This window comes from Anguilla anguilla, chromosome 6, assembly GCF_013347855.1.
Source record: "Anguilla anguilla isolate fAngAng1 chromosome 6, fAngAng1.pri, whole genome shotgun sequence".
NCBI classification, from domain to species: Eukaryota; Metazoa; Chordata; class Actinopteri; order Anguilliformes; family Anguillidae; genus Anguilla; species Anguilla anguilla.
This window is the reverse complement of record NC_049206.1, coordinates 570,004-591,655: the sequence shown is the minus strand read 5'-3', so window position 1 is coordinate 591,655 and position 21,652 is coordinate 570,004. Positions and strand designations below refer to the sequence as shown.

The 21,652-nt window shown below is 46.8% G+C and overlaps 1 protein-coding gene across 24 annotated transcripts in view; it reads right to left on the bottom strand.

Annotated features, from left to right (window-relative positions):
• LOC118228843 (adhesion G protein-coupled receptor L2-like) overlaps positions 1 to 20,943 on the bottom strand; it is a 69,969-nt gene extending 49,026 nt beyond the window's left edge. For 11 of the 24 annotated variants that reach the window (XR_004765548.1, XR_004765551.1, XR_004765549.1 and 8 more), the window contains exons 1-2: positions 19,488 to 20,943; positions 4,434 to 4,641 (exon numbers count right to left, since the gene is read on the bottom strand). Coding sequence is in view for 16 of the 24 variants with exons in the window: in XM_035420328.1 (XP_035276219.1) it covers positions 4,434 to 4,605 (172 nt within the window). In the remaining 8 variants the exon portion in view is untranslated. The remainder of the gene's footprint in view (positions 1 to 4,433; positions 4,642 to 19,487) is intronic. The other 13 variants (XM_035420336.1, XM_035420334.1, XM_035420338.1 and 10 more) reach the window with 2 other exon arrangements.
• Between the last annotated feature and the right edge of the window lie 709 nt (positions 20,944 to 21,652).

Below are 21,652 nucleotides of genomic sequence, written 5' to 3'. Positions count from 1 at the left end.
TTCTAGCTTCAGTTTCGTTTTATTTTCTTGGACAGATAAATTTCAGTCTCAGAATATATTTTTTCATGGCAAGTTTTAATTTACAGCAATAACCGGGTTGCACGTGGTCTCTGGTACACTAGCAGAATAAAGCCCAGTTTTCCACAGTCTTCATTTCTCATTTATGACCCAATTCAGCAAGAAATGTTGCTAAAATTGCAGATCATGCAGATATGAATGGGTTAATTATGTAACTAGGAAAAAAAGATGTCATGAAATCCAAAAGTGGTCCTCCAACAACACGGTCCCGCCCTTTTCTAAGACAGGGGTCCTCACCCCATATCTCTCATGTGGGCTGGGAGCCTGAACCCCTAGAAACTAGTCAGCTCACAAGAGAAGTTAGAAAACAGACTGATTTGTCCTCTCAAACAACTATAAAAGCAATGAAACGGAGCCAAATGAAATGTACCCATATGCGTTTTTATCTGGCAGCTGAAATGGTGAAGACGCTTTTGTCTTCTGTGAACAAACTGAAGAAGGGTTTATTTTCCAAGTGAAGAGGCGTCGGAGGGAAAACAGCCTGTTCCGTCCCCCCGTTTCCCCGGAGAGGGTGGCTGTAACACGCCTGTGCGCCTGTCTGTCTGTCTGCCTGCCTGTCTGTCTGCCTGTCTGCGTGCCTGTCTGTCTGTCTGTCTGTCTGCCTGCCTGCCTGCCTGCCTGCCTGTCTGTCTGTCTGTCTGTCTGTCTGTCTGTCTGTCTGCGTGCCTGTCTGCCTGTCTGTCTGTCTGTCTGTCTGTCTGCCTGCCTGCCTGTCTGTCTGTCTGTCTGTCTGTCTGTCTGTCTGTCTGCCTGCCTGTCTGCCTGCATGTCTGCATGTCTGTCTGCCTGCCTGCCTGCCTGTCTGTCTGTCTGTATGCCTGCCTGCCTGCCTGCCTGCCTGTCTGCCTGTCTGTCTATCTGTCTACGTGCCTGTCCGCCTGTCTGTCTGTCTGCGTGCCTGCCTGTCTGTCTGTCTGTCTGCCTGCCTGTGTCTGCCTGCCTGCCTGTCTGTCTGTCTGTCTGTCTGCCTGTGTTCCTGCCTGTCTGTCTGTCTGTCTGCCTGCCTGCCTGCCTGTCGGCCTGTCTGTCTGCCTGCCTGTCAGTCTGTCTGTCTCGCCCCACGGCTCTGTCTCAGGACTGTCTGATTCCCTACTGATCATCATTCAGAGCTTTTTCACTGCAGCTTTTAAGAGCTACAGCCAGTTCCAAGAACTGCAAGAGCAGAGTGTGAGCTAGGGACAGAGAGAGGGAGGGAGGGGAGAGACAGAGAGAGGGGGGAAGGGAGAGGGAGGGAGACGAGAGAGAGACAGAGAGAGAAAAATGGAGGGAGACAAAGAGAATACATGACAGGGAACCCCCCCCCCCACACACACACACAGATCAGCCATAAATTAGCCCTTAAAACCCATTTAACCAACCCCAATACTGCAATACTGACCATGTAACCAACCCCAATACTACAGCACTGACCATATAACCAACCCCAAATACTGCAATACTGACCATGTAACCAACCCCAATACTACAGCACTGACCATATAACCAACCCCAATACTGCAGTACTGACCATATAACCAACCCAAATATTGCAGTACTGACCATATAACCACCCCAATACTGCAGTACCAAAGCTTATTCCGGGGAACCATGCCGAGGTCAGAGGTCATGTGACAGAGTATTTCTCAGATGTGCCGACAGACATGTTTTCAGGTGTAACCGTAAACCCGCCTTCCCGCCAACCACAGACAGGTGACTGAAAGCCTGACCCCAATACGCCACATCAAAGCCATCCTGGGACAGGGAAGCTCACAAGGCATCACACACGAGAATATGAATTAAAACATGGGTTTATTAAGCAAAAACAGGCAGTTCAAATAAAGTATGCAAAAAAACACATGTATACAATAATAATAAATCCATACAAAAGGAAATAATCTGAGGATCAGTGAGGTTTTGAAGGAGAAACAGATTTAAGCTGCATGCCTGATGCGAAACATGCCCTCAGTCAGTCTGCAGACTCACAGAACTTTCCAGATCTTATCTTACACAGGAAGGGCTTGGAATGCCATGCCTGGTTCCCTGCCAGACCACATCGCCAGGACAACCTCATCGCCAGGACAACCTCACCACCAGGAAAACCTCATCACCAGGACAACCAAATCACCATGACAACCTCATCATCAGGACAACCAAATCGCCAGGACAACCAAATCACCAGGACAGCCAAATTGCCAAGACAACAGCGTCACAAGAACAATTTGACCAGGAAAACTGTCACCAGAACAAACATTTGACCAGAATCACAGTTTCATCAGAACAGCGGTCCTCACAGCATTAAGCAACACAAAAACATTCCAGCTGCCACTGTAAACTGAACCCAAGTTTTCACACAGGCAGCTTGTTAGAGTCAGCTATCGTTTTCAGGGGACTTTCCTCTGATGAGACTCCTACATTACAAATGTACTAAATGAATGATTCAATGGCCGTGGCTCACAAATACTTCCCCGCTATGGCATTACTGGGGCGAATAAAGTCTCCACACAAGCACCAATTAAAGCAGCATGAAACAGCGCATTTCCCCAGCCCTCGACGTGTCAGTGTCACTGCTGTAAAACTCATTAGTGCGGCTATATTCATATACGAGACTGAAACACTACCCCCAGCCCACAGAGCCCTTCAGCATCTGCACTTCTGAAAGGCCTCATTATCAGGAATCTGTTTCTCATTTTCCATCAGACGTGCATGAAAAAGATTCTTTAAGATCAATTCTGCAGAGCTTGACCTCGGTCTCTCTCTCGCACCAGCCTGCCATATTGTGTGCTGACTTTCAAATCGAATATTTAAATACAGAGATGGAGAAATGAATTCAGCTAAACAAAGAAACTGTACAGCAGGATATTTTATAACATATACAGATGTGAGTGTATACACACACATACACATACATCATTTTCATACATTTAACCAATATTTAATCAATAACATCTTCTGTTACACCGAAACACCACATTACTGCTGTTACACTTAAAGAAATGACTATGGCTACAACAAAATAGATTGTCATTGTTATTTAGAAACAAAACACTACTGCAATTCTACAAACTTCATTTGCTAATGGGTGCTGGGGTAAGATGTAATGATGTTGTGTGACTGTGAGATGGGTGCTGGGGTAAGATGTAATGTTGTTGTGTGACTGTGAGATGGGTGCTGGGGTAAGATGTAATGATGTTGTGTGACTGTGAGATGGGTGCTGGGGTAAGATGTAATGTTGTTGTGTGACTGTGAGATGGGTGCTGGGGTAAGATGTAATGTTGTTGTGTGACTGTGAGATGGGTGCTGGGGTAAGATGTAATGATGTTGTGTGACTGTGAGATGGGTGCTGGGGTAAGATGCAATGTTGTTGTGTGACTGTGAGATGGGTGTGGGGTAAGATGCAATGTTGTTGTGTGACTGTGAGATGGGTGCTGGGGTAAGATGTAATGTTGTTGTGTGACTGAGATGGGTGTGGGGTAAGATGTAATGATGTTGTGTGACTGTGAGATGGGTGTGGGGTAAGATGTAATGATGTTGTGTGACTGTGAGACACATGCAGACAGGATAATGAAAGGTGCGGGTGGTGTAATTAAGCCGTCTGGTGAGGATTCTTCGGGGGGAGGGGGGAGGGGGGTGGAGGTAATGTGAGGTGTCTGTGGAGGTCAATCCTCTCTGGTGCTGCACTTTCCAGAAGAAAGTTGGAGCAGTTAAACCTGTGCCCCAATCGCACTACAGCACAGTTAAACCTGTGCCACAATCGCACTACAGCACAGTTAAACCTGCGCCCCAAACACACTACAGCTCAGTGAAGCCTGTGCCCCAAACACACTACAGCTCAGTGAAGCCTGTGCCCCAAACACACTACAGCTCAGTTAAACCTGTGCCCCAAACACTACAGCTCAGTTAAACCTGTGCCCCAATCACACTGCAGCACAGTTAAACCTGTGCCCCAATCACACTACAGTACAGTTAAACCTGTGCCCCAAATACACTACAGCACAGTTAAACCTGTGCCCCAAGCACACTACAGCAGTTAAACATGTGCCCCAATCACACTACAGTTCAGTGAAACATGTGCCCCAATCACCCTACAGCTCAGTTAAACCTGTGCCCCAAACACTACAGCACAATTAAATTACTATAGCCCTGCAAAATCAGGTTGCCAGTGTGTGGAGGAATTTCCTGGAGTAGGGCCTGGCAGATTTGTAGGGTATGGAGGGATTTTCTGAGAGTCGAGGTTGCAGGCTTGTCAGCATGGACAGATCTGAACAGGGGAATGGTGGTAGATTTGGTGGCCATAAACGTGGGGAGATGGTTGCCAGATTGGTGGTGTGCAGCTGCCATGTTTGGGTTGATGGTTTTTAACAGAGTGCAGGGCTTACCTGTGGAGATGCCCAGCTGTGCCACCATGAGAATCAGCAGGGTAAGGCCGGGATGCCCCCCCGCTGCCCCCCCCGCCCAGCGTGCCGCCATCAGCCCCGGGCCCACGGGCTCTCCAAACCCGCTAAGCACAGCTCTCTGAGCACCAGCTCCGCCCTCCCGATGGCACGTCATCCACACACCCTCATGCCTGCACTCTGGCCTCCTCACCTGGAAAAGAGCACAAGGACCAATCAGGACACAGTTCTGCAAGGAAAGGACCAATCCAAAAAGAATGCTGTAAGAAAATGACCAATCAGGACAGTTCTGCAGTGAAAGGAACAATCAGGATTGAGCTCTATAGTTAAAAGGAACAAATCAGGACTTCACTTTAAACATAACACAGACTCTGCTTTAATATATATTCACTAAATAATAAAAAAAAACAACTCAATAAGCAAATGAAGATAGTCATTGCACAAAATCCTGCCAGTTTGAGATGACCCAAACATCCCACTAGAGAGAGAGAGGAGAGTATTTCACTGTACATATGTATTTCAATTGATGTCTGATGCTTTGGAAATATTTACATATGTATTTCCTGCCAATAAAGCAACTTTAATTTGAAAGACAGAGATAGAGAGACACAGATAGAGCTGGCGAATGCTGGGATTTATAAATTCTGGAGTAAGAACACGAGCTGGTCTACCTGCTCAGGCGTCAGCGCGCTTCGCTGAGCTGAAAGTACACCCCCTGCGGTGGAGAAAGCTCTTTCTGCAGAGACGCCGGTGCCCGTACATCAGCTCCAACGCATGGAACAGAAACCAAAAGCCCTGGTTTTCCACCCAACGTATGGAACAGGAACCAAAAGCCCTGGTTTCCCACCCAACGTATGGAACAGAAACCAAAAACCCTGGTTTCCCACCCAACGTATGGAACAGAAACGAAAAGCCCTGGTTTCCCACCCAGCGTATGGAACAGAAACCAAAAACCCTGGTTTTCCACCCAACGTATGGAACAGAAACCAAAAGCCCTGGTTTCCCACCCAATGTATGGAACAGAAACCAAAAGCCCTGGTTTCCCACCCAACGTATGGAACAGAAACCAAAAGCCCTGGTTTCCCACCCAACGTATGGAACAGAAACCAAAAGCCCTGGTTTCCCACCCAACGTATGGAACAGAAACCAAAAGCCCTGGTTTTCCACCCAACGTATGGAACAGAAACCAAAAGCCCTGGTTTCCCACCCAACGCAAGGAACAGAAACCAAAAGCCCTGGTTTCCCACGACTGAGTAAGGGCGTAAATCTTTAGCGATGAATCGTGCGCCAGCCTTGGTGACATCTTCGGCCCCGTCGGAGTCGGGGTTCGGGTGGAAACGGGCAGCATGATTTCTCACACTGGTCCTCCAGCTCTGCGTGACACCGCTTGCAAATTGTGCAAGTCTAGTCTGGTTACTTTTCCCCGTCTATCTCAAGAACACCAAAGTGTGCCCAAACACTAGCGTTTAAACAAGCTGGCGGTGGTCGGATTTCTCGCTCAGCCATTTTGCATCTGAAGCAGCTCCTTCCTCTGAACGCAGTGACGCACAGGTTTAAACTCCGTCCCCAGCGCACACGCATCGCCGGGATGCTCGCTGAACGCCAGAACATTTTAAACACACGAGAGACGTAATGGAGAGTGTTCGCACTGGTTTATCTGTCACTTCAGACTCTATTGAAAATGTAGTTTTTAATAATCGAGTTTTGAGTTTTCCCGCATCGATGCAGAAAGGTTCACGAAGGCATCGCAGAGCTTTGATGAATCACACCCCCCCCCCCACCCCCCCCGGTGGATGACTGAGACAGACATGTTTGACACAGTAATGGCTCAGTGGCTCAGTGGCTCAGGCAGAGTGAATTCTTCATGTGTTTACCTTTCCAGACCACACCTGCACCCCCTCACTCCCCCCACACCTGAGACACACCGCCCACCGAGGACACGCCCTCCCAGACGGCTCTGCTGCACGTTTGTGCTCTTCCCCTCTCTCTCTCCCTCTCTCTCCCTCACTCTTCCCCTCTCTCTCTCCCTCTCTCTTCCCCTCTCTCTCTCCCTCTCTCTCCCTCTCTCCCTCACTCTTCCCCTCTCTCTTTCCCTCCCCCTCTCTCCCCTTCCATCTCTCTCTTGTCCTCCTCTCTCCCTCTCTCTCTCCGTCTCATTCTATCTCTCCCTCTCTCTCCATCTCCTTCTCTCTCTCCTGCTTCCTTTCCCTCTTTGTCTTTCCCACTCTCTCTCTCTCTCTTTCCCTCTCTCTCTCTCATTTAAATTCAATCCAGTGAAGCTGTGTTGGCATGACTGAATATGACGATCCTGCCAAATCATAAAACTTAAAAACAGGACATTATTAAATTTTAAAGTAAATAAAGAAATAAAGGTCTCTCTCTCATTCTCAATTTAATTCAAGTTGCTTTATTGGCATGAAATACAAATGTAATTTTTGCCAAAGTATACATATAAATAATATGTAAAATAATAATGATAAATGTAATAATATACAAAAATACCAACAATAACAGCAACAACAGCAACAGTAAATATGTACACGTTTATATGTGGTGGGTGGTCACTCACTGTCCCTCAGGTTATGACAGGCTGAAATGAACTGCGCCGCAATTGGGGCTGTTGATCCTTATCCTAACAGAATTGCACATTTTTTTTTGATAGGGAAATAAAATTATTTATAATCTGGGATAATTTGTGGAAATATTTTGTTTCTAATTTGTAAATATTTTGTGCAAGTAAGGAGGAAGTGCATCTCTGTTTCCACCTCTCCTGTCTTATAGTGACCACATATTCGCTCTTCTTTTGGTACCCATGAGTTTTTGTATCTGCCTATTTCAACTGCAAGCGTGTGGTCACTGAGCCTGTACCTGGTCAGGATCCGTCTCTGCTTTGTATCTCTGACAGAGAAGAGATACTCTGCCAGTGTGTATTTTCTGTTTAGGGCCCGATAACAATTCAGTCTATTTTGGATTGTGTTTTTTTGTTCCAAAGGTCCAGATAGGAGTTTTTGAAGTGTTTTGTAATTTGGTTGACCCTAATGGGCTGTTGTGAAGCAGTGATCTGAAGCTGGTTTGTGTTTGTGTGTCTTAATGTTAGTCTAGTCTCTCATTCTCCCTATTTGGATTCAATTCAATAAAACTTTATTGGCATGACTGAATGACAACACTACCAAGGCATAAATCTTAAAAACAAGACATAGGTTAAACTGTAATAAGTAAATAATTAAATCAGCGAACGAATAAAGGTCTCTCTCTGTCTCGCTCTCTTACTGCCTCTGTGGATCCATCTCTCTCCTTTAAACATGTGTCAGGTCCCTCATAATTACCCAGACTGCACCGCAATGTGCTGAATTTACACCACAGAGACACATTACAGTCACCTGCAATAGAGAGAGGGGGAGAGAGAGGGAAAGAGGAAGACAGAGGGAGGGGGAGAGAGGGGGAGAGGGACAGAGAGAAAGAGGGAGAGGGGGAGAGGGGGAGAGAGAGCGAGAGGGGGAGGGGGTGTCTAACCCCCCCACACCAGAGCAGACATGAGAAGTGAGAGAGAGAGAGAGAGAGAGAGAGAGAGAGAGAGAGAGAGAGAGAGACAGAGACAGACAGAGAGAGACAGACAGAGAGAGAGAGGGACAGAGAGAGAGAGAGAGTGAGACAGACAGAGAGAGAGAGAAAGAGAGAGCAGGGGGCGATGCAGGCAGGAGAACAGACCCGCTCTTGTCAGCGAGCCCATCCCCACCCTCCCCCCCCCCCACTCTCCAGCTGCTATTAAAGTGCAGATTATTTTGACCTCTGACCCTCTCCTAACCACAGATGTCAGAGGTCAGTCCCAGGGGGCTGTGCGTCAGTGGTATGATAGAAACCTACACCCACTGCCCCCCCACCCCCACCCCCACCCCCACCAAAGGGGGTGCCAAATCCCAGTCCCCTTTCACACACTCTACAGACAAAAGCACCCCATCACACTGGCCTACTCCTCAAACAGCATGGTGCGAGAGGCAGTGTGTGTGTGTGTTTGGCAGTGTTTGAGTGGATCTTCCCTCATTAAAACTGGGAGGAGCACCTCTTCACTGCCCCCCCCCCCCCCCCCCGGCAGTCTGGCACAGGGTCCCCCCCTTTAAGGGATTCTCCGCGGATTGGAGCAGATCAGACCTAAAGCTTATTTTCATTATCCTGGGACACACACAGCACTTCACTGGGCGCAGATGATCGTATTACGCCCTCCCCACCAGCTCACAACTGCAGCGATTGGCTAATCCCAGCCAGCTCACAACTGCAGCGATTGGCTAATCCCAGCCAGCTCACAACTGCAGCGATTGGCTAATCCCAGCCAGCTCACAACTGCAGCGATTGGCTAATCCCAGCCAGCTCACAACTGCAGCGATTGGCTAATTCCAGCCAGCTCACAACTGCAGCGATTGGCTAATCCCAGCAAGCTCACAACTGCAGTGATTGGCTAATCCCAGCCTGCACTGAGCCTGAGGGGCAGGGTGACTAGGGTAGATGATTGACAGCCCGGAAGAGTTCCGTGCCCTCTGATCTGACCTATGACCCCTGGCTCTGACAAGCCTAAAGTAGACACAGTTTTCACATGTCATCACAGGGAGAGCTGGAATTCACAAAAAAACAAAAAAAACAAAGTGAGTGAAAACATCACAAGACTCAGGAGGAACGAGGCAGAGGGAGACACTGATGGCTCATCCAGAGATAACACACAAACACGCGCACACACACACACACCCACACACTCATATTTACACACAAACTGGGCCCCCCTATTACACACAGACTGGGTCCCCCTATTACACACAGACTGGGTCCTCCACTTACAGACTAGCAGCAGGTAGGCTGTTAAAATTCTTAAGACGCCCTTAACAGGGCAGATTACAGAGTTTTAATAGGATTTAATGAGTTCCCAGCGATAGCCCTGCTGTTTTAGTAGAAGTGAAGTGGATGATTGCTCATGAGATGTGAAAATGTCCTTCCCATTCAGCATTAACACGGGGTGCTTCTCTGGCACTCCAAATGAAGAATATGATATTAATACACCCGGACAAACAGAGCAAACCCCGCTACCCAGAAACCCCTCCTGCCAGTCAAGCACCTGCCAATCAACAGCGGCACAAACGCAAAATATATGGGAAAGATAAGAACTGCAAACATGTGGAAAAATACCGCAAGCACTTTTTAAATTTTTATAAGCTTCAAAATATTTCTTTGAACATTGGCTGAAATATCCCTTAAATTCTACGTATTCAAGCAGGGGTTAATTGACAGTGCTCTGACTGCATATTTCTCATGGTTTATTCAGCACTGAACACCAGAATCACGTCTTCCTGCAAGCCTTGGTCCTGCTCTCATTTCCGCCCGGGTTCTGAGCTTCTAGAATCAGCACATCAAAGCACGTCAGCTCCGTCTGTAGAGCCTCGGGGTAATATTACACACACACACTCAGACGCGCACACTCACACACTCACACACTCACACACGCACACACGCACACACACACTCACACACTCACAGACACCTGCACTCACACACACACATACAGACATTCACACACACACACACACACACACACACACACACACACTCCAGCTCTCCTCTGAGAGCTCAAACATTAATTATTCAGTCTCATCGGGAGGATGGATCTACACAGTGATTAATGTTTAACATGGGGGGGGGGGGGGGGGGGGCAGCGCAGACCAAACGTGTATCACACTGGACCCCATGCAGGGTATATACCCAGAGTTAAACAGGCTCGATAATGACCTACGGGTACATACCCAGAGTTAAACAGGCTCGATAATGACCTACGGGTACATACCCAGAGTTAAACAGGCTCGATAATGACCTACGGGTACATACCCAGAGTTAAACAGGCTCGATAATGACCTACAGGTATATACCCAGAGTTAAACAGGCTCGATAATGACCTACAGGTATATACCCAGAGTTAAACAGGGTCGATAATGACCTACGGGTATATACCCAGAGTTAAACAGGCTCGATAATGACCTACGGGTACATACCCAGAGTTAAACAGGCTCGATAATGACCTACGGGTACATACCCAGAGTTAAACAGGCTCGATAATGACCTACGGGTATATACCCAGAGTTAAACAGGCTCGATAATGACCTACGGGTACATACCCAGAGTTAAACAGGCTCGATAATGACCTACGGGTACATACCCAGAGTTAAACAGGCTCGATAATGACATACGGGTAAATACCCAGAGTTAAACAGGCTCGATAATGACCTACGGGTATATACCCAGAGTTAAACAGGCTCGATAATGACCTACGGGTATATACCCAGAGTTAAACAGGCTCGATAATGACATACGGGTAAATACCCAGAGTTAAACAGGCTCGATAATGACCTACGGGTACATACCCAGAGTTAAACAGGCTCGATAATGACCTACGGGTATATACCCAGAGTTAAACAGGCTCGATAATGACATACGGGTAAATACCCAGAGTTAAACAGGCTCGATAATGACCTACGGGTATATACCCAGAGTTAAACAGGCTCGATAATGACCTACGGGTACATACCCAGAGTTAAACAGGCTCGATAATGACCTATGGGTACATACCCAGAGTTAAACAGGCTCGATAATGACCTACGGGTACATACCCAGAGTTAAACAGGCTCGATAATGACCTACGGGTACATACCCAGAGTTAAACAGGCTCGATAATGACCTACGGGTACATACCCAGAGTTAAACAGGCTCGATAATTACCTTCAGGTATATACCCAGAGTTAAACAGGCTCGATAATGACCTACGGGTATATACCCAGAGTTAAACAGGCTCGATAATGACCTACAAGTATATACCCAGAGTTAAACAGGCTCGATAATGACCTACGGGTACATACCCAGAGTTAAACAGGCTCGATAATGACCTACGGGTACATACCCAGAGTTAAACAGGCTCGATAATGACCTACGGGTACATACCCAGAGTTAAACAGGCTCGATAATGACCTACGGGTATATACCCAGAGTTAAACAGGCTCGATAATGACCTACGGGTATATACCCAGAGTTAAACAGGCTCGATAATGACCTACGGGTATATACCCAGAGTTAAACAGGCTCGATAATGACCTACGGGTATATACCCAGAGTTAAACAGGCTCGATAATGACCTACAGGTATATACCCAGAGTTAAACAGGCTCGATAATGACTTACGGGTATATACCCAGAGTTAAACAGGCTCGATAATGACCTACGGGTATATACCCAGAGTTAAGCAGGCTCGATAATGACTTACGGGTATATACCCAGAGTTAAACAGGCTCGATAATGACCTACAGGTATATACCCAGAGTTAAACAGGCTCGATAATGACCTACGGGTATATACCCAGAGTTAAACAGGCTCGATAATGACCTACGGGTATATACCCAGAGTTAAACAGGCTCGATAATGACCTACGGGTATATACCCAGAGTTAAACAGGCTCGATAATGACCTACGGGTATATACCCAGAGTTAAACAGGCTCGATAATGACCTACAGGTATATACCCAGAGTTAAACAGGCTCGATAATGACCTACGGGTATATACCCAGAGTTAAACAGGCTCGATAATGACCTACGGGTATATACCCAGAGTTAAACAGGCTCGATAATGACCTACGGGTACATACCCAGAGTTAAACAGGCTCGATAATGACCTACGGGTACATCCACAGAGACAGTGAACAGATCGGCTCAAAGAGAAGACGGTCATGGAGAGGTACGAGTGCTAGACGTCTTGTAAAATGGCACTTAACTGCTTTTAAAAAGCACACTCCAGTGGCTTGTGGCTTCAAAGAGAAGACATTTCAGACTGCTGCGGGAGAGACACGGAAGCCCCAGATATCCCTGTCCAGCCAACACTTTACGCACATACTCACCCCCCCCCCCAAACTTGCCGCAATCACATAGACATGTCCTCCAACAACAGGAACACATTGACATTCCTGTGCAGGTTCTGAGTGTGCAGCGTGTAGGCATGCACTGTGGCACTGTAGCGTCTTCGCCAGTCTCCCCATTGCACACAGACCACCCGGCTAGGTGTCATTTCTGAATAAATGCACACAGTAGCAGACGGTGGGTGGGTATTCTGTCTAATCACTCTGCATCACATGATTTAATAGGATTTAAACGGATTTCTCCTTTTTCCTTTTTGTGGTGCTTCATGAAACGCCAACGAAACACAGGAAGAAGGGTGGAAAAGAGCTTGTGTGAATACGCCAAAGAGTGCGCTGTGTTAAGTGTGCACTGCGTTAGCATCCACTGCGTTAAGTGTCCACTGCGTTAAGTGTGCACTGCGTTAGCATCCACTGCGTTAAGTATGCACTGAGAGAGCGTCCACTGTTTTCAGTGTGCACCGATTTAAGCATCCACTGCGTTAGTGTGCACTGCGTAAGCATACACTGCGTTAGTGTGCACTGCGTAAGCATACACTGCGTTAGTGTGCACTGCGTAAGCATACACTGCGTTAGTGTGCACTGCGTAAGCATACACTGCGTTAGTGTGCACTGCGTAAGCATACACCGCGTTAGTGTGCACTGCGTAAGCATACACTGCGTTAGTGTGCACTGCGTAAGCATGCACTGCGTAAGCATACACTGCGTTAGTGTGCACTGCATTGCATGCACTGCATTAGCGCCCACTGTTAGCGCTAACAGAGGTTTATACAACAGGGTCCATATAGAAAAGCCAATTCTCCAGATATGTCACTTTCTAACCACAGCTCAACATTCTACGCAGCACGGAAATACATTTGCGTATTTTCCAGAGCCTGTGGATATCAATTTAAACATTCATACTGATGAATGCTAAAAACAAAATGGAAACAACAGTTTAATTCAAGAACAACAAAACAGAATTATCAATAATAATAATAATATTATTATTATTAATGAATTAACAGACAGATGAAGAATGAGTCGTTCCCTCTCCCATCCCCTCCCCCCGGTTGGCCCCCCCCGTACCCACGCTTGGCTCCCCCCCCCCCCCCCCTCTCTGATATCAGGGAGAAGAGCGCCAGTGAAACCAGAGAAAACCGGAGCAGCCCGTTTGAGGGGCGCATGCCGCCGTTTCCGTGGTAATCAGCGCTAACTCTTCTGAGCCACGGGTTCAGTTACCTCCTGTTCTGCCACAATTAGGCTTAACCACAAAGCCAGACACACCCTTCCACCCTGAGCCGACACTGGACTCGTCTGACCTCTCCCACTCCATGGGGACTGACAGCTGATTCTGTCTGCCACACAGGGGTCTAGTTTAGAGTCTCACAAAATACAAGGGTACATACTACACCATACTGTAATATGATTACACCTTACTGTGAGATTACTACACCATACTGTGAGATTATACCTTACTGTGAGATTACTACACCATACTGTGAGATTACATTTTACTCTGAGATTACTACACCATACTGTGAGATTACAGTTTACTCTGAGATTACTACACCATACTGTGAGATTACTGCAACACACTGTGAGATTACACCATACTGTGAGATTACTACAACACACTGTGAGATTACACCATACTGTGAGATTACTACACCATACTGTGAGATTACTACATCATACTGTGAGACTACTATACCATACTGTGAGATTACACCTTACTGTGATCTTACTACATTATACTGTGAGATTACTACAACATACTGTGAGATTACTACACTTTACTGTGAGATTACTACAACACACTGAGATTACACCATACTGTGAGATTACTACACTTTACCGTGAGATTACATCATATTGTGAGATTACAATTATTTGGCAGATGCTTTTATCCAAAGCGACGTATAATAAGTGGTTCTGCAGGACCAGGGGTGGGGTCCCTTTGTACAAACCAATACTGAACCTCTAAATGTCAATCTTATGACTATGAATGAGCTTCAACATGCAGGCAGGCCAGCCAATTCCCAGAACTACTGACAGACTTATTTTCCACTCCTGTAATCATGTATAATACTGTAATGTCAGTGTGTAGCAGAATTGCATCCACTACTATAACTGCACTCAGGAACGTGGTCAGGCTGAAATTCACAGACATTTCTCAGGTAAAAATGACTTTCTGCCACCTGACTAACCACTGCCCTGCTGCAATGCCTTGTGGGAGACCGAATTCTTTACCGGGATGAGCATTCTGTTTCAACAAATGACTGACAGGATCTGTGAAAACATTTTACTCCTTTTGCAAGTAAAAGGACTTGCTTCTGCCTACAAGGGCCATTCGGCATCTGTGTGATTGATTTTCAATTAGAGAAATGTCTGCAGATTCCCATTCAGAGTGGACATTCTGTCTGGAGTAAAGGCCATCTGATCAGACAGACAACACTGATACAGGCCACGCTCCCCTTGCGTGAAGGAGAAATGTCATGTTTCATAAAACATGAACATTAACAAGAGTGACCTGCTGGGAGACATTGTGCTCTGAATAAACGGCAGACTCACAGAAAGACGAGCCGCCCAAAGCTAACGCTAACACAGCCCAAATAACAGCTTCTTCTTATTTATTGACTTTTGGAGAGAGGCCAAACTCTTCCAAGAAGGAGATTTTCAGTTTAAGACTCAAATGGGCTAATTGGTACAAGCAACGTAATCATCAGTGTGTGTCACAAAAGCAGAGCATTATTTCACTCAGAAAAGGCCTTTCTAAGAGACCTTTTGTGCTGGGAACAGAATACCTAGAGGGACGGGACAAAGGCCTAGACCGCACAGCACCCAGCTTTCACCCAACAGCAATGGAATTTAGCCATCAGACCCACATTCGCAGGAATTATTTGCTAATTTTATGTGAGTTTTGCTGCAGGTCTCCGTGGAGATCTTTCTGTAGGACACACTCAGACTAGCCTGCAGGCCCCAGGCTGAAAACCACACCAAATCACACAAAACCACACTCGATCACACCTGATCACACCAAATCACACAAAGCCACACTCGATCACACCTGATCACACCAAATCACACAAAGCCACACCCGATCACACAAAATCACACCTGATCACACCAGATCACACCTGATCACACAAAGCCACACCTGATCACACCAGATCACACCCGATCACACAAAATCACACCTGATCACACCAGATCACACAAAACCACACCCGATCACACAAAGCCACACCAGATCACACCCGATCACACAAAATCACACCTGATCACACAAAACCACACCCGATCACACCCGATCACACCTGATCACACCTGATCACACAAAGCCACACCTGATCACACCTGATCACACCAAATCACACAAAACCACACCCGATCACACCTGATCACACAAAGCCACACCTGATCACACAAAGCCACACCTGATCACACCCGATCACACCAGATCACACAAAGCCACACCTGATCACACCAGATCACACAAAGCCACACCCAATCACAACTGATCACACCTGACCACACAAGCTGATCACACCCAATCACACCCGATCACACAACCTGACCACACAAAGTCTTGGTTACGAAAAAAAAACATTTTTTGTGCAGATCATTTTTACAAATAATAATTCAGCACAGATGTAGGAGATGCTGGAAATCCAGGAGTCCAGTGGATCCAGACCTCCGCTCTGGGGGGCACTGCGTACGCTGGCTTTCCTTCCAACCACAGCTGCAATCCCAGAATTTTAAAAAGCTGTTCATTTTTCTTAATTAGGTGCTTTCCATGCTTACAGGGATTATTAAATAATTGTATTTTTGTATGTGTGCGTGTGAGTGTGTGTGTGTGTGTGTGTGTGTGTGTGTGTAATAATGGAAAGTGCCTCAGTGAGCTACACACACACACACAGCAGGATAAACACACACACATACACGAACACACACACACAACAGGATAAACCGCACTCCTGCTAACCAAGAATTACACTCCATTACTGCAGCCATTGATTTTTCTCTTCAACAGCCATACAACAGGAACAGGAAGTGAAAACAGCCATTCAGCAGCCTCAGATATTACACAAACACGCCGTCACATTCAGGGCCAAACATCAAAAATAAATTATATTCAATCTGTATGAATTGGAAACAAGCGCAAATCCACAACCCAACTTATTTTGCATATGCTTCTCAAGAAATGAGTAGGCTACTAATTAAGACTTCAATCAATTCAGGGACAGTGACAGCAGTCATTAATGAAGTGGCTGTGTAATTTTCACCTGTGGGTGTGGGCAGTCAGGGCTGTGGAGTGGGTCTGTTTCCACCTAGAAACCCTGAACCACACATACTGCCTGTCCGCACAGAGAAACCCTGAACCACACACAGAAACCCTGAACCACAGACTGCCCGTCTGCACAGAGAAACCCTGAACCGCACAGACTGCCCGTCTGCACAGAGAAACCCTGAACCACACACAGAAACCCTGAACCACACAGACTGCCCGTCTGCACAGAGAAACCCTGAACCACACACAGAAACCCTGAACCACACATACTGCCCGTCTGCACAGAGAAACCCTGAACCACACACAGAAACCCTGAACCACACATACTGCCTGTCCGCACAGAGAAACCCTGAACCACACACAGAAACCCTGAACCACACATACTGCCCGTCTGCACAGAGAAACCCTGAACTGCACAGACTGCCCGTCTGCACAGAGAAACCCTGAACCGCACAGACTGCCCGTCTGCACAGAGAAACGCAGAAGCTCCCAGGCACTGAGGCTTGCACCGCCGTATTTGAGGACCCCCCCCCCCCCCCCCCCCCACTCTCCCACAGACCCCGGCACATGGGGGACGGGGCTCCAGTTCTGCTATTGAGCTGGACCACTTTGATATGCTAATCCTGCCCACAGACAGTAGGAATTCACACTCGCATTAATTTACACAGTTTGTGAAATAGCGCCTCTTTTTCAGAGTGTGGAACAAAAGGGGTGAATCACACTGACGCCCAGGAACTAAACAGCCCAACATTTGTTCAGCTGAATTCCACACAGCGCTGACTGCGCACACATTAGGAGACCACTTCAGATTCCCTCTCTCTCCCTCACACACACACTAACGCACACACACACAAACACGTGTGCACAAACACACTTACACTCACACGCTCACACACACACACACATACACACAAACACGTGTGCGCAAACACACTTACACTCACACGCTCACACACACACATTCACACACACACAAGCTCACATGCACACACACGCATGCACACATACATGCGCACACACACTCATGCACACACACATACACACACACGCACGCACGCACACACACACTCACAGGCACGCACAAAATGAAACCACCAGTACGTTACCTAATATTGTTTAAAGCGGCCCTTCCTCCAAGGTAAACTTTTCACGGACAATACGGTCAATATAGCCTTTCTTCAGAGGAAAAAAAAAAACAGAGCGAGATTTTCTTTTTTCTTTTCAACGTGTAACATAGGTTCACATCTGAAATCTACAGCTATGATTATACATATAAAATACCCATTTCATTTCCACTAGTTGGGCTTTAATAACATAAAATATTTTCTAGTGGAAATTAAATGGGATATTAAATGGATGAACTGAGAAGATGCAGAAAAAATGCTTCTATAAAGGGATTTCTGTCGAAAAACACATTTTGATTTAGGTTACTAGCATGCTGTACTGTTGAACAGCATAGAGAAGATCTAGTTCTCTGGCCAAAATGTCTAAATAATATTTCGCCAACAGACAATACAATGCTTTTGTCCAGTCATGGGACAGTATTGCCGAATCGCCATGCTGAAGAGGAACGCGCGTACAGAGCCCCGAGGTCACACGGGCTCAAACCCGATCAGGCCCGAGTCTGTGACCGCGGCAGCAGGACCCGCGGCGCTGATGCATCCATCTCAGTCCCGCGCGGCCCCATCGCGAGCCAGCGGTGACACGGGCGCGCGAGGCCTGTTCTCACGGTTTAACATGTGGTTGGTAGGAAGGCGTAGGTATGTTTTAATAATACATGTGCCGTTAAATGATCTAATTTTGCTTCTGCTGCTGCACAGCTGGTCACAGGAGACTCCCGCTGAACTAGCTGTTGCTTTTTCCCCTTTTCTCTGAAGAATAAAAAAATGTGAAAGCCCCCCACACACACACATTTTTGTTTCCTTTTTGAATTTCGACAATATACAGACTGCATTTATTATTATTTCATGACGAATACATTACCTAGAGCCGAATTTTTTTTTCCTTGGCCGTCTACTGACAGCTGAGTTCTTTGCTTAGGCGAGACATCCAGACACACGCGAACACCCGGGCATTACAGTAACCCAGACCGCTGTTGCTCCTCAACACACACACACACACACACACACACACACACACAACCTTCCCGCACATTGTTATTTTTAAAGAGCCGAAGATTATTTCCCAGAACCAGCTCGACTACTTCTTAAAGGCATAAATTGCCAGTCACTGGCCCGGCTCCGTTGCTGGTCGGTACGAAAGATCTCCCAAATCATTCTAATTGTTTCCATTCACTGGGAAACCCGTAAAAAAGATGCAGCAACAGCCGCGACCAAATCAAGCTGCGCCTTCATTAACCTTCTCCCTCCAATTAGCCGCGGTGGCTGCCACTGTATCGTTTTTAATTACTCCGAACAGATTCTTCTCTTTTTAAACTACAATTACAGCTAAAACGCTTGTTAAAATTATTTATATCATTTCTTGGTAGGCTTTGTAAGATGAGTATCCAACAGGCGAGTTTTTCACGCCAAACTCAAAACAGTTTGCTACACATTATGAGAATAGATTAATGGACTATAGCCTAGTACTCAATTAGAGTTACACCAAAGTAGCTGTTGATAAATTAAACGAAAAAAAATCTAAAACAATTCTGAGTGGTGACCATGTTTGCCGTGTTGATAAACTTGCTGTTAAGCGCCGTAAAAGACTGAAAACATTTTTGAAAACACCTCGCTGAAATAAAAATAAACCGACAAAACACCGAATATCAATGGCAATAGGTTACGGCACAGTCGCTAAAAGCGAGGACGTGTCTTCAGTAGAGGAAACCTACCGTTTTGTAAACCTGCGCGGTGAATTTTTTTCGTTGTTTATCTTGGGGTTCAGTCAGGCAGCGAAGAGAAGCGGAAAACGGACAGAACTGCGGCAAGACCACCTTCGCCACTCGGATCCACGGCAGTCAACAGCACAAAGGCAGGCGCTGCGGCTGGGAGACATGCTCCGTTTCCCGGGTCGAACCGAGCCCCTCAGGTAGCGGCGCCTTCTCTGACGCCGCGCATTCCCGCAGACCGACCAACTTGCCCCATGGCAGGGCGCCACTCGGCCGGAAGGGATAAAGGGTCTCTGTTGTTATTCGTCGTTTGCTCCTTCTCTTCACTCTCCTCTACCAGAAGTAGCCGAAGGAAGCAGAGGGAACCGGTTACGGAATTAAAACACGTTTCCAACGCAGATCCCGACTCTGGACTCGCCTGGAAACGGCAGCGCGGCCTCCTGCGTGACTTTTCACTTTCGCCCGCGGAGGAGATTCTCATTCACAGCGTCGTGCACGCGGCTCGGAGCGGAGGCACCGGCTCCAGTTCAGCAGCGCCAGCGCAGTGGGGGGACTACAACCTGCCGTCCGCGAGCGCTGGCTCTGAATGGGGCTGCCTGTAAAACCCGGTGCGGATCACACCTGGCGGCACGCTGGATTTGCCCTTCCACACTCAACTAAACGAGTTGTAACATAAACATGTAATCGTGTACGGCAATTCGTTATTCCCGCTTCCTCGTAGCTCCTGTCGCCTAAAACAAGATTATGTAAAAAGTTTTTCTTTGTTTCTTTGGTTGTTGTTTTTGTTCTTGCTTTCATAAAAGAGCCAATCCCGTCCTGCTGAACCTGAGCCGTTCCGGGTTTTAGAATCCAGTCGCTCTGTCCCTCAGCCCAGATAGACCGTCCAATGACTGAGTTCCAAGAAAAGAGGGGGAATCGAGAACCCCTTTCTCTCCAGCTGCACTTAATAAAAACAGCGAGAGGAAAGAGCGAGCCGCCGCGGAGGATCCGTGGCGTAGGTTACCCCATCGCACATACATCATTCATCATCACTCACTGCCAGCAGAAACGGTCATATTTATCATCACACATTCCGGGCACGCGCGCTCGTTCCTCTTCAGAATCCGGAGTGACTGAACCTGGAGCTGCAAGGCGACATAAATCGCAGGCAGTCACACCCTTATTCCGTTTTCCAATTTCAGGGCTGAACATTTCTCGTTGTTTATTTTCATGTTTTCTGAAACGCCATTAAAACACTAGCCTACATGATGGAATAATGACTTTTTAAAGGCTATTTTCGCACGGTTTACATCTGTCTTTCCCGATCCAGCCTGTGAAAGAAGGCGCGTGCATGGGAGAACGTTTGGGGCCACCGATGAAATCCACAATTATGAGATTGTCATGTTAAAAGGGGAGTAGAAGAGAGGACAAAAATCGAGTTAGTCTCCTGTAATAGCCAGATGATTCATTTTTCTTTGAAAACCTTTTTTTACTTGTCCTTTATTATTATTATTATTATTATTATTATTATTATTATTATTATTATTATTGTTCCGATGTGGTCAGTAGGCCCGGGAGCACATGTCTTCAATAAAGAACATTCGGGCTACTGAAGAGGGAACTTCAGTGTAACGCTCCAGGTGACCAGGAGGATGACCGAGGAACACCGGAGTTTTCATAAGCATATTTTACATAATCGTCGATAACCCCCCCCCCGCCCCCCCACACACATACACACACACACGCACAATAAGGGAAAACATATGTAATGAACGCAATCAGATTGCCGTAACTCCTATTTGGAGAAATGTTTATGTATAAGTAGGCTACTACTGAAAATACACATACTTATGATTTATTCAAAACCACCTGCGAAGGCAGAACCGCTTATGTTTTATTCATTCGTGCAATTTATTCTTTTACACGCAAATCCATACCGGAGAAAAATCCATTTTCCCTAACGACGTTAAACATGTTCAATGGCGATTGACATGCAAACGACGAGCGTGCTGGTGTTTATTTGACACTATAAGCACGAGTTAATAGCGGCTCCTGAAGCGCGGCGGTTACAGCTCAGCGGCGCTTGTTAAACGCGAGCTCTGTGCGCTGTGCTCACGTGCGTGAAACGCAGAAACAGGGAAGTACACAAAGGTATCAAATTTTACATGACTGCGGTGCTCAAGACTAAC